Source organism: Electrona antarctica, assembly GCF_951216825.1.
Source record: "Electrona antarctica genome assembly, contig: scaffold_314, whole genome shotgun sequence".
Classification (NCBI taxonomy): domain Eukaryota; kingdom Metazoa; phylum Chordata; class Actinopteri; order Myctophiformes; family Myctophidae; genus Electrona; species Electrona antarctica.
Genome location: NW_027637198.1, coordinates 50,406 through 65,000, shown reverse-complemented (window position 1 = coordinate 65,000; position 14,595 = coordinate 50,406). Strand labels below are relative to the sequence as shown.

General features: G+C 43.5%; 1 protein-coding gene across 2 annotated transcripts in view; it reads right to left on the bottom strand.

Annotated features, from left to right (window-relative positions):
- The window catches only part of LOC306919073 (uncharacterized protein), an 82,500-nt gene that overhangs the window by 33,717 nt on the left and 34,188 nt on the right, over positions 1 to 14,595 (bottom strand). For both annotated transcript variants that reach the window (XM_079531909.1, XM_079531910.1), the window contains exons 12-16: positions 4,802 to 6,527; positions 4,540 to 4,710; positions 4,149 to 4,319; positions 3,849 to 4,022; positions 3,557 to 3,612 (exon numbers count right to left, since the gene is read on the bottom strand). In XM_079531909.1, coding sequence (XP_079388035.1) covers positions 3,557 to 3,612; positions 3,849 to 4,022; positions 4,149 to 4,319; positions 4,540 to 4,710; positions 4,802 to 6,527 — 2,298 coding nt within the window. The remainder of the gene's footprint in view (positions 1 to 3,556; positions 3,613 to 3,848; positions 4,023 to 4,148; positions 4,320 to 4,539; positions 4,711 to 4,801; positions 6,528 to 14,595) is intronic.

Below are 14,595 nucleotides of genomic sequence, written 5' to 3'. Positions count from 1 at the left end.
AGTCAGTAGAGCTCCCGCCTTCGGTCCACAAGGTTGCGAGTTCAAATCCCGGTACCGACAACTCGGCTCGTCGGTCTCATTTGTGCATGTTGTTCTTATTGCGCATTGTTCTTCTTCTATCTTGGTCCCGCTTTATCGCTGCTTGCAGCTATATTATATTATTGAAATGCACTTTTCCTCTTTGCACTTTTTTATTTTAAAGAAAGAAGAGGGAGATTGTTAACTTGTGTTCCACTTTACGACAGTACTCCTTTACGGTAATGTACCCTCTGAGGGAGATACGCATGCGCAGTGGGCGCAGGTAATCAGATGTGAATTGTGGAGGGAACAGCGTTTACATGTCGAGTCAGTGAACGGTGAATAAAGTGATCTACAACTGAATAAACGTCGTGTTTATTAAGACCTAGTCAACACAAATCTTATATATATATATCTTCTTTCACAGTGACCGTTTTTAATTCAAATCTTTGCTTCTGGGGGGTCCATGGAACAACTTATTTTCAGATGGGGGCCGACGGCCAATTACATAACGGTACATACATTTTTCCATCCTTCATTGTTTTTAATTTATATTCCATGTTTTATAACATCCTGACCTACATTGTTCTTAAAGACACGTTTTTCATACATTTAGAGCATATCCGTGGTCGTCATATGGACATACCTAACAATAGATGCCAAAACAATGGGAACATTTCATTGTTTGTGTATTTTTATATCAAAAATCCAAATTGTAATGACTTCCTTTGAATGTAAACGTGCTGCGTGATGACGTGTCATCTGTGTCACCTTAGCTTTTAACCACATTGACCATTATTTTAATCTTTAGCTGTTGATAAATAAATCTACAAGCTCGTAGCGCGGCTCTGAGTGCCGTGCTACGAGCTTGTAAATCTGCTATTTTTGAATACAGTGACCCACTGTCGCATGCGGTTAACTCCCTGTCCTTTATAACTCTATGGTGATGTATAGAGTCAGTAAAACACTGTTGTAAGGAGATGTATAGAGCAGTAAAACACTGTTGTAAGGAGATGTATAGTCAGTAAAACACTGTTGTAAGGAGATGTATAGAGTCAGTAAAACACTGTTGTAAGGATATGTATAGAGCAGTAAAACACTGTTGTAAGGATATGTATAGAGCAGTAAAACACTGTTGTAAGGAGATGTATATTCAGTAAAACACTGTTGTAAGGAGGTGTATAGAGTCAGTAAAACACTGTTGTAAGGAGATGTATAGTCAGTAAAACACTGTTGTAAGGATATGTATAGAGCAGTAAAACACTGTTGTAAGGAGATGTATAGAGTCAGTAAAACACTGTTGTAAGGAGATGTATAGAGTCAGTAAAACACTGTTGTAAGGATATGTATAGAGTCAGTAAAACACTATTGTAAGGATATGTATAGAGCAGTAAAACACTGTTGTAATGAGATGTATAGAGCAGTAAAACACTGTTGTAAGGAGATGTATAGAGTCAGTAAAACACTGTTGTAAGGATATGTAGAGAGCAGTAAAACACTGTTGTAAGGAGATGTATAGAGCAGTAAAACACTGTTGTAAGGAGATGTATAGTCAGTAAAACACTGTTGTAAGGAGATGTATAGAGCAGTAAAACACTGTTGTAAGGAGATGTATAGAGCAGTAAAACACTGTTGTAAGATGTATAGTCAGTAAACACTGTTGTAAGGATATGTATAGAGCAGTAAAACACTGTTGTAAGGAGATGTATAGAGTGAGTAAAACACTGTTGTAAGGAGATGTATAGTTAGTAAAACACTGTTGTAAGGAGATGTATAGAGCAGTAAAACACTGTTGTAAGGAGATGTATAGAGCAGTAAAACACTGTTGTAATGAGATGTATAGAGCAGTAAAACACTGTTGTAAGGAGATGTATAGAGCAGTAAAACACTGTTGTAAGGAGATGTATAGAGTCAGTAAAACACTGTTGTAAGGAGATGTATAGTCAGTAAAACACTGTTGTAATGAGATGTATAGAGTCAGTAAAACACTGTTGCAATGAGATGTATAGAGTCAGTAAAACACTGTTGTAAGGAGATGTATAGAGTCAGTAAAACACTGTTGTAAGGAGATGTATAGTCAGTAAAACACTGTTGTAATGAGATGTATAGAGTCAGTAAAACACTGTTGTAATGAGATGTATAGAGTCAGTAAAACACTGTTGTAATGAGATGTATAGAGTCAGTAAAACACTGTTGTAATGAGATGTATAGAGCAGTAAAACACTGTTGTAATGAGATGTATAGAGCAGTAAAACACTGTTGTAAGGAGATGTATAGAGCAGTAAAACACTGTTGTAAGGAGATGTATAGAGTCAGTAAAACACTGTTGTAATGAGATGTATAGAGTCAGTAAAACACTGTTGTAATGAGATGTATAGAGTCAGTAAAACACTGTTGTAATGAGATGTATAGAGTCAGTAAAACACTGTTGTAATGAGATGTATAGAGTCAGTAAAACACTGTTGTAATGAGATGTATAGACCAGTAAAACACTGTTGTAATGAGATGTATAGAGTCAGTAAAACACTGTTGTAATGAGATGTATAGAGTCAGTAAAACACTGTTGTAATGAGATGTATAGAGCAGTAAAACACTGTTGTAAGGAGATGTATAGAGCAGTAAAACACTGTTGTAAGGAGATGTATAGAGCAGTAAAACACTGTTGTAAGGATATGTATAGAGCAGTAAAACACTGTTGTAAGGAGATGTATAGTCAGTAAACCACTGTTGTAAGGAGATGTATAGTCAGTAAACCACTGTTGTAAGGAGATGTATAGAGCAGTAAAACACTGTTGTAAGGAGATGTATAGAGTCAGTAAAACACTGTTGTAAGGAGATGTATAGAGTCAGTAAAACACTGTTGTAAGGAGATGTATAGAGCAGTAAAACACTGTTGTAAGGAGATGTATAGATCAGTAAAACACTGTTGTAAGGAGATGTATAGAGCAGTAAAACACTGTTGTAAGGAGATGTATAGTCAGTAACACACTGTTGTAAGGAGATGTATAGTCAGTAACACACTGTTGTAAGGAGATGTATAGTCAGTAAAACACTGTTGTAAGGAGATGTATCGTCAGTAAAACACTGTTGTAAGGAGATGTATAGTCAGTAACACACTGTTGTAAGGAGATGTATAGAGCAGTAAAACACTGTTGTAAGGAGATGTATAGAGCAGCTGCATGTCTCTCAGTGCAGTGACATTCTGGGATTATTTGCCATAATCATATTAAAAAATATATAATTTTCGTCCAAATACAACGAGACTGAGCGTTGGGGGTACATCAGCTAGGCCAGGAGGTAACAGGGGGTTCACGGCCTAAATGTTTTGGGGACTTATATATATATCCCCCATAAATATAACGTGGCCTACACGTTATGGTTATTATCATCTTTTTTCAGTTAATAATGATGTCACATACTGTGGATATGAGCTGCTCATCTAAATCAGTGGTCCCCCCACCCCCCCAATACAAATTAACAGCTACAATAACCTTAATAAAAGTACAGTAATAATGAATGAAACAGAATATAAACTTACACGTCATTCTCTTCCTCAGACCTGGTGTCAGCCAACACTCTCCACTGTAGTCCACACTGGAGTTGGAGGAGAGACAAAGCCAATATTCTCTATGATAATAGAAACTATGATTTTACACCATTAAACATTAAATAATACAGAACAGCATCACAGAATGATTGAGAACATTGTTCCGACCAAAATGTTGTGTTTGGTCTTTGTCTCTTACACACACGTGCGCAAGCGCGCATGCGCGCGCACGCGCGCGCACACACGCACGCACGCACGCACGCACGCACCAAGTCTCTCGTACCTAAGAGCGTCCAGTCTGTAGCGTGGATCCTTCACAACAGCAGAGAGCATCGCTTCGCCTGATTCTCCTGGATGATTGAAGGTCAAGTTCAACTCTCTCAAATGGGAAGGGTTGGAGCGCAGAGCTGAGGTCAGAGAAGAACAGCCTTTCTCTGTGACCAGACATCCTGACAAACTGCACACACACGCGCGCACACACACACGCATAGAGAGAGTTTCACAATGTTATATTTTGTTCCATTGATTTTAAAACCTTTTGTTTTATTTTAACACAGTTGAACCCAGGTTCAGGCATACTGACTTGAGAGTCTCCAACATGCAGTTTGGACTCCCAAGTCCCTCTGCCAGAAGGTTGACTCCAGAGTCCTGAAGGTCGTTATTGCTCAAGTCAATTTCTCTCAGGCTAGAGCTGGAGCTGAGAGCTGACGATAACTCCTGACAGCATCTCTCCGACAGGTTGCAGCCACTCAGCCTGAAGAAACAATAGTGGTGCATGTATTAGATTTCATGTTAAATAAAGATCACACACACACACACACACACACACACACACACACACACACACACACACACACACACACACACACACACACACACACACACACACACACACACACACACACACACACACACACACACACACACACACATCCATTGAATTTAGAAACTTATTTAAACACAGTTATACTGACTTGAGAGTCTCCAACATGCAGTTTGGACTCCCCAGTCCCTCTGCCAGAAGGTTGACTCCAGAGTCCTGAAGGTCGTTATTGCTCAAGTCAACTTCTCTCCAACTAGAGCTGGAGCTGAGAGCTGACGATAACTCCTGACAGCATCTCTCCGACAGGTTGCAGCCACTCAGCCTGAAGAAACAATAGTGGTGCATGTATTAGATTTGATGTTAAATAAAGATCAAATAATATTTGAAATGTATCCAGTTATCAGTGAACCTACAGAGCTTTCTTGGAGGCTTTGATCACGGGCAGACACCCCAGAAGAGCCTCCTCTGAAGCAGAGTACTTCTTCAGGTCAAACACGTCCAGCTCCTTTCCTGAAGACAGCAACACGAAGACCATAGCTGACCACTGAGCAGGAGAGAGCTTGTCTGTGGAGAGACGTCCTGACGTCAGGTACCGTTGGATGTCCTCCTCTAGAGAATGATCATTCAGCTCATTCAGACAGTGGAACAGATTGATGCTTCTCTCTGGAGATGGATTCTTTTTTATCTTCTCCTTGATGTATTTGATGGTTTTATGATTGGTCTGGAAGATTTTCCCTTTTTTGATGAGCTTTTGTACGAACTTCTGATTGGTGTCCAAAGAGAGGCCCATCAGGAAACGCAGGAACAAGTCCAGGTGTCCATTTGGACTCTTTAAGGCCTCGTCTACAGCACTTTGGTAGAGGTGATGAATCTTGGTTTTGAAAAGCTTGGGCATCATGGAGGTTGAGAGTAGGTTGTCACCACTGTTGATGAAAGTGATGAAGACGTGGAGGGCAGCCAGAAACTCCTGAACACTCAGATGGACAAAGGAGAACATCTTGTCCCTGTACGTTCCGCTCACCTCTCCAAACAGTCCTGAGTACACTGCTGCGTCGCTGATATCAATGCGAGACGCTGTCAGGTGTTCTTCCTTGAAGATCAGGTTGCCTTTCATCAGCCCTTCAAAAGCCAGTTTCCCCAGAGACAGAATGACATCATACTGTTTCCTGTCAGGATACTTGCTATTCTTGCATAAGGACTGCATCTCAATGAAGTGGAGGTACATGGCGATCTGGGTCTTTGGCAGCGCTCCTTTCTCCTTTGTGCTCACAATTTTTTCCATAACGTTAGAAGTGATCCAACAGAAGGCCGGGATGTGACACATCATGTGGACGCTTCGGGATGTCTCGATGTGAGAGTAGATTTGAATGGCCAGCTGCTCATCAGGGAATCTCTTGAAGAAGTACTCCTTCTTCTGTGGGTCTTTGAACCCTCTCACCTCTGTCACCCTGTCAACAGACGGGATCTGGCCGGCGGCTGCAGGTCGTGTGGTTATCCAGATTTTAGCTTTTGGAAGCAAGTACCCCCTGATGAGGTTCGTCAGGAGGACGTGCACTGTGGTCGGCTTCAACGGATCAGTCCATTTCACAGTGTTCGGGAAATCTAGAGCTGGATTCGATTCATCCAGTCCATCCAGGATGAACACAATGTTGCACTCGTGGAAGGTGCAGATCTTTATCTTCTTGGTTTCACTAAAGAAGTGATGAAGAAGTCCCTCCATGCTGTACTTGTTGTTCTCCTTCATCTCCAAATTCAACTCTCGGAAATTGAATGAAAACACAAAGTCGACATGCTGGTTGGCTTTGTCTTCTGCCCAGTTCTGAGTGAACTTCTGAACTTGTACTGATTTACCAATGCCGGCCGCTCCCTTCATCATCACTGTTTTGATGGGTTCACTTTGTCCAAGTGAAGGTTCCACTATGTCGTCCATGTTGATTGGTGTTTCTGGTCCAGCTGTTTGGCTGTATGCCAATTCAATCTGCCTGATCTCGTGTTCTTTATTGACCTGTCCACTGGCTCCCACTGTGTTGTAGACCTCTGTGAGTGGGGTTGGTCCTTCTTTTGAGATCCAGTGATTCAAACGCTGAATCTTCTGCCTCTGATTAGACTTGAGCTCTTGTTTACACAGAGCAAGAGCTTCTAAATGACCAAAGACAAGATTACATCATTAAGGGTGTGTTATAGAATGACATTATAGATGACATCATTAAGTATGTGTTATAGAATTACATCATTATAGATGACATCATTAAGTATGTGTTATAGAATGACATCATTATAGATGACATCATTAAGTATGTGTTATAGAATGACATCATTATAGATGACATCATTAAGTGTGTGTTATATAATGACATCATTATAGATGACATCATTAAGTGTGTGTTATAGAATGACATCATTATCGATGACATCAAGTGTGTGTTATAGAATGACATCATTATAGATGACATCATTAAGTGTGTGTTATAGAATGACATCATTATAGATGACATCATTAAGTGTGTGTTATAGAATGACATCATTATAGATGACATCATTAAGTGTGTGTTATAGAATGACATCATTATAGATGACATCATTAAGTGTGTGTTATAGAATGACATCATTATAGATGACATCATTAAGTGTGTGTTATAGAATGACATCATTATAGATGACATCATTGTAGATGACATCATTAAGTGTGTGTGTTACAGAATGTGGTCCTTCTATCAGTGAGAGATGCCGACATTTTGTTAAGGCCTATTTTGTCATGACGGAGTCACGTCGACGAGCTAAAGCTCTTTGGTTACTAAAATATGACGAGTTGTGTTTTCGAAAACTGTTTTGGGTGATCTACTGGATGTTTAAACTGTATTGTGTGATCTAGTGGATGTTTAAACTGTATTGGGTGATCTACTGGATGTTTAAACTGTATTGGGTGATCTACTGGATGTTTAAACTGTAAACTGTATTGGGTGATCTACTGGATGTTTAAACTGTAAACTGTATTGGGTGATCTACTGGATGTTTAAACTGTAAACTGTATTGGGTGATCTACTGGATGTTTAAACTGTATTGGGTGATCTACTGGAGGTTCAAACTGTAAACTGTATTGGGTGATCTACTGGATGTTTAAACTGTATTGGGTGATCTACTGGAGGTTCAAAATGCATGAAACGCTACTCAAAATATTATAGAGATATTATTTCAATGTGTGATTAGTGGCCAATCATAGGGAGGGTTCTAGGGTGCCCGGCTATTGGCTGGGATGGCTTCATGAGGATACACGTGTTGCTGTGAAGAGAGTTGCCCAGATTCCTGCTGGGGATGTTATTAGGTTTCTGTCGAGAAATAAAAGATAATCCTCTGATTGAGGAAAGACGTATCTGCCTCCGATTACCATGACAGCAGCATCAACATCAACTAATGGTTACCATGGCAGCAGCATCAACATCAACTAATGGTTACCATGGCAGCAGATGACATCAGAGAGGCTGTCTGGAAGTGATTCTAGTGATGACATCAGAGAGGCTGTCTGGAAGTGATTCTAGTGATGACATCAGAGAGGCTGTCTGGAAGTCATTCTAGTGATGACAGAGAGACTGTCTGGAAGTCATTCTACGTTGACAATAAGGAGGCAAAGAGCCTGGTAGACAAGCTGAGAGACACACTGGCCACTGGAGGCTTTGAGCTGAGACAATGGAGCGGAGCGACCACAGTGCTCGTGATGTATCTGGAAATCACAATGCACATTAATATAGCATAGAGAACCATGTTTTAAACTAAAGTGTAAACCTGGATCTTTGTCTCTCATTGAGAGAGTGACATGACGTGTTTAGACAGGAATGCATGGGCAGCTGCAGGGGGGACCCTAAAGATCTGGCTTGCTGATAGTAAACGGCCAGGCCTTCAGGACACCTACTGTTCTGTGCTTGCTTCCTGGTGACCAACACCTTATTTAGACATGTTTGACAATTTGGTATAGGGGGGTTGGGACCAACTTTGCATTCTTCCCTTTGTATAAGGTCTACTGAGAATGTTTGTAACAGTTAGTTCAGTGGCTCACACGCCGTGAGGCGGGTGGGCCAGGCCCATGGCTGTGAATGATGTCTTGAACTCTGCAAATAAAATGGAACTCCGGAACCTTCATCTGCCTGTCTCTGCTGTTGACTTCATGCTCCGTATTTTTGCCTGAGTATTTTCTAGTCTAAGTATCTAAAGGTCTGTGTATGGGCCTTTGATGTTAGAACAGATTCTTCAAAGTGGTGCGATTACCCGGTCGCGATGATGCATTTTTTGCGTCAGGCGAGAGAACCAGTGGACAATTGACAATTCAGTCTAATAGATATTTCGGTCGGCAATTTTTTGGACGGAGGAGAACGACGACGGCGCTGCAGTCGAACTGACGGGGTTCAACACGGCGATCACCGCCGCAACAGGGACGGCCTGCCCGGCGCGGTTTCATCACCACCACGACGGAGGCGGCCTGCACCGAGGAGCGGCGATGGGCAACGGCGTGATGCTCTCGGCGATCGTGACCAGAGGGCGATGCTCGGCGGCTGGACGGCGGGGAGAGGGGTGCTACGGAGCACAGCGTGCCCCGGCCCGAGGGCGTCGAGCGGCGATCGAAGGGAGGCGATGGCCTGGCCACTTCGTTGACTCTTCACGGCGCGTCTCGACTCGACAGGCGCCGGCGGCGAGGCGTCGTGGCTTCGTTCCATTCAGCGGCTCGACAGAGCTGATCTACAAGCTCGCAACGCGGCGAATCGCAAGTTTCTGCCTTGCAGAGGCCTGTGGGCTCCTGTGATGACACTGAATCACTTTCTCGTTTTTTAGTCATGTTGTATTATCATGACTGAAAGGGAGGAGGTGATAAAGTGAATTCAGATCAGAATTCAGAATGAAAGTTTTCGGACAAAGGGCAACTCTCGACAACAGAGCGGCCTACGCCATGCGGTGCATAAGTGTACTGCACAATCACAACCTCGTTTGGCCCGTGTGCGCTGACTGATGGACACTGACGAAGGTGAGACAAAAGAAGAAAAGAAACGTTACAGAAGATTCTATTATATCAGATGGATATCGTTCCATTTGATTCCAAATGTATGTTTACGTTTGTCTAGTTCAACATATAATGGGCATGTATGTTGATTTTATGTGTCAAGTATTTAATTAGAGAAGTTGGCTTAATGGGGATGATATGCCTAAGGGAGATTTGGAGCTGAATAGAAATATTTACCGGAGTAACATTAGTTAGATGTTTCTTTGTCAGGCGAAAGACAGCGCTCCTGTCGTACGCATAAGTATTAATCATCCTAATTGTGCATAACGTTCTTATTTTTGTTCGAATAAATTTGTGAATGGGAAAAGTCAACGAAAGTATTTCTGCTATGACATGTGGGGAAAACTCTAAAGTTATATAAATTACTCTAGGATTTTAACGTAAGTGAATAATAGTAGCATGCACGAGATCTGGAAAAACATACAGCTCTTTTAAATGGGAAGGGGGTAGGGTTTATGGTCGCCGCAGTGCTGTTATTTGTACGAGCCTTGGGGAATCTAGAGTGTTGAAATAATTATAGATGATTTCTGCATGTCCTAAAAAGATGAGTTAACTAAACAAAAATGAATCATTTTATGAATGACTATGGTAAAATTTATCCTTAACATTAACTGATGCTAAGAGCATCAGATGTAAAGTTTGAAGAATCGTAACACACTTTGTATTCAATAATTGGGTGCTTTTGAGTTGAAGCAAAAGGGGTTGGATTCAGCGACGGTGTGTGTTTAAATGTCAGATATATGTTTACGGGTTATCATTTATGCCAATGATCATGTTTTGAGTTATGTAAAGGTTAGAAGTGTTGATTACAGTACAGAGAAGTTGTTAGTGTGTAAGAGAGATTCTTACTGTGGTTTTCGGGCTGGAATGTATTTTTTACTATTTACTTACTTACTTATTTTTATTCATTGTATTTCCTATGTAATGTTTTAGCCTGAAATTAAATTGAACACAGAAGGGAGTTCTATAAGCACACCGATGATAATACTGTAATGGAATGAGAACACTGGTAACGAGTTATGTGATTTGAATGCCTAGAAGTTTGTAAGCCATTTTTGAATTCTGCTGTAATTGTTGATTTCTTTGTGTCATATTTTTTAATGTTCCAGTCAGTGCCAAAGGGAGGACGAGGGTCAATAATTGTGTTTCCATATTCGTTTTTATGAGGCATGGTTGCCTCAAAGGGAGGTCTGATGTATCTGGAAATCACAATGCACATTAATATAGCATAGAGAACCATGTTTTAAACTAAAGTGTAAACCTGGATCTTTGTCTCTCATTGAGAGAGTGACATGACGTGTTTAGACAGGAATGCATGGGCAGCTGCAGGGGGGACCCTAAAGATCTGGCTTGCTGATAGTAAACGGCCAGGCCTTCAGGACACCTACTGTTCTGTGCTTGCTTCCTGGTGACCAACACCTTATTTAGACATGTTTGACAATTTGGTATAGGGGGGTTGGGACCAACTTTGCATTCTTCCCTTTGTATAAGGTCTACTGAGAATGTTTGTAACAGTTAGTTCAGTGGCTCACACGCCGTGAGGCGGGTGGGCCAGGCCCATGGCTGTGAATGATGTCTTGAACTCTGCAAATAAAATGGAACTCCGGAACCTTCATCTGCCTGTCTCTGCTGTTGACTTCATGCTCCGTATTTTTGCCTGAGTATTTTCTAGTCTAAGTATCTAAAGGTCTGTGTATGGGCCTTTGATGTTAGAACAGATTCTTCACTCGCCTTGCTGTATTCAGATTCCTGACTGTTTAAGGTGTTTGTGGGTATACGCAGGTTTAACCATTTCCGAAAGCTGCTGGACACAACATCAGATGGAGAGGAGGAAGAAATACCATCATTCCTCCATGACCTCAACACCAATGATGGTCCCTTCACAGTCATTGAGTTTGCCAGGGCGAAAAGCACGCTGAGAGAGGGTGAGATTGCTGGGCCGGGCGGCATACCTCCAGAGGTCGTAAAGAACTGTGGTCTCGACAACATCATCCTTGAGTTCTGCAACCTTGCCCTGCTAGGCAACAAGCTGCCTGACATGTGGTCTCTCTCCAACATCATCCTTGAGTTCTGCAACCTGGCCCTGCTAGGCAACAAGCTGCCTGACATGTGGTCTCTCTCCAACATCATCCTTGAGTTCTGCAACCTTGCCCTGCTAGGCAACAGGCTGCCTGACATGTGGTCTCTCTCCAACATCATCCTTGAGTTCTGCAACCTGGCCCTGCTAGGAAACAAGCTGCCTGACATGTGGTCTCTCTCCAACATCATCCCAGTGCCTAAATCTGGAGACCTACCGAGGCATCAGCCTGACCTGTATCGCTGCAAAGGTACCGAATGATACTAAACCGGATTCGGCATGCCATCGACCCTCACCTGAGGGAAAACCAAAACGGCTTTCGAGAGGATATAACCACACTAGCCCAGATCCTGGCCCTGAGGAGACTAATCGAGGAGGTGAAGAAGAACAACCTGATGGCCGTATTGTGCTTTATTGACTTACACAGAGGCACCATGATGAAGATCATGAAGGCCTACGTTGTCCCTCCCAGAGGCACCATGATGAAGATCATGAAGGCCTACGGTGTCCCTCCCAGAGGCACCATGATGAAGATCATGAAGGCCTACGGTGTCCCTCCCAACTTGCTCCGGGCAATAGAGACCATGTATGCAGGAACAAGGGCCAAGGTGGTGACCCCAGATGGCGACAGAGAGGAGTTTGACATCCTGGCTGGGGTACTGCAAGGAGACACCCTAGCCCCCTTCCTCTTTGTCATCATCCTGGACTACGCGCTCAGGAAGGCCATCAGTGGACGAGAGCAGGATCTTGTCCTCACTCTTACACCAAGGAGGTCAAGAAGACATCCTGCAGTAGTCCTGACAGACGTAGACTATGCGGATGACATCAGCCTGCTCTCCGACAACATGGAGCAAGCACAGGCGCTCTTGAGCAGAGTGGAGTCCGAGTGTGCCAAGGTTGGCCTTCGGATGAATGCCAAGAAAACTGAGGTGATCACCTATAACATCCAAATGAAACATCCACCTCTTACAACAACAGGAGACACTGCTCTGAAGGAAGTCAATGACTGCAAGTACCTGGGCTCATGCGTAAACTCAACAGAGTAAGATCTAAAAGTGAGGAAGGCACTTGCATGGAGGGCCCTGAATGGCTGGCCAGTGTAGGGAACTCCAACCTCCCCAGACATATCAAACTCAGCTTCTTCTACACGACGGTATAATCTGTTCTCCGATATGGCAGTGAATGCTGGACCCTGAAGCCAACCCTGCAGAAGGCTCTAGACGGGTGCTACACCAGAATGTTACGCGTAGTGCTCAACATCAGCAAGAGTACACATGTTACCAACGAGAATCTGTATGCCGGAATATTCAGGGTGAGCGACAAAATAGCAGCCAGGAGAATGAGACTAGCAGGACTCTGCCAGAGACACCAGGAGAATGAGACTATAGCAGGACACTGCCAGAGACACCAGGAGAATGAGACTAGCAGGACTCTGCCAGAGACACCAGGAGAATGAGACTAGCAGGACTCTGCCAGAGACACCAGGAGAATGAGACTAGCAGGACACTGCCAAAGACACGAGGAGCTCCCAGCCAGCAAACTTGTGCTGTGGGAACCAACACATGGGCATCGGTCACGAGGACGTCCCACACTAACATATGTGGATGTACTCAAGAACAACGCAGGAGCACAAAGCAACAACGAGCTGGCAGGATGTATGGAGAACCGGGATGACTGGAAGCAGCGATGGAAGGCTCGTCTGAGGACGACCTAGAGAGCATAGTCGAAATCCAAGAGGTATGTAGATTTGCGGCAAACACCTCCTAAGAATTGACGGCCGATAGTCGCTGGTCCCAAAGGCTGAGAATATTCTACTCCAGCACAAGCAGCAGGAGTGTTTCCCCAATGAATGGCAGCTGCTACCAAGTGGTAGTCGTCTCATTACTCTCACCCAGAGTTGGACAAGGCTGCTCAATTCAGTTGGAGCGCAGCTATGACACTCAACAGCCCTTAGATCCTGACCTGATCCTAAACATAAGACCACAACACAGCTCCTCATTCAGCATGACGACGACCAGCTCCATCACCCAGGAAGTGAACGTGTTTTTGCTGAACTGAGGCGGAATTATTGGATCCTCAGAGGAAGAGAAGCTGTTCGACGCCATCAGCAGTGTTGTGTCGGATGATGGAAGTGGCGAGGGAAACCGCAGGTACCCCGAATGGCAGATCTTCCCCCAGCCCGGCTACGTCTCCATAAGCCTGTCTTTTATTCCACCAGGATTTCCAACATCAACATCGGTAGAAGAACTGAGGAGAGATGGGGCATCATCTTCAAGTGCATGACCACCAGAGCACTGCACTTGGACTTCCTCTCAGGTATCGACACAAGATTTTCCAGATTGGCTCTGAGGTTTGTTGCTTGCTGCAGACAACAACAGGAGGCACTGCTCTGAAGGAAGTCCAGGACTTCAAGTACCTGGGCGGTACTCAACTGAGCAAGACCTGAAAGTATGGAGGGCCCTGAACGGCATGACCAGTGAACAACCAGTGAACAACCTCCCCTGTCAAATAAAACTCAGCTTCTTCTATGCAACGATAGAGTCTGTTCTTCTATATGTCATTGAATGCTGGACTCTGAAGCCTCCAGAACCTCAACATCAATGATGGTCCCTTCACGGTCAGTGTGTTAGCCAGGGCAAAAGCTACACTGAGAGAGGATAAAAGTGCTGGGCTTACTAACTACCTCCTAAAATGTCTCAAATTCAGCCTTGCTACGCTTCTCTTGTAGCGGGGGTACTGGTCTCACAGCACCCCCCAAAAGGCATGAATCCATCACAAATAATCCCGACCTCACACACATGCACGTATGGTATGAGGCTCCTCTGCTGAGCATTGTCTGGCGTGCACAAACATTATGTTTTATTAAATATGCCATTAATAAATTATAATGTTATGCTATGGCACTTGTGACTCATTCTGTATCCCAGAGACGCACCATTTGTGGTGACTGAAACTAACCCTGAGCGCAGCCCTAGTTAAAACCATTTTGTCCACCTCTGTAAAAAGGAATGACATACACACTGTATAAAGAACACACACCGTTACCCGCCTCTGATAGCCTGCTTGTACGAGGCTATCAGGAG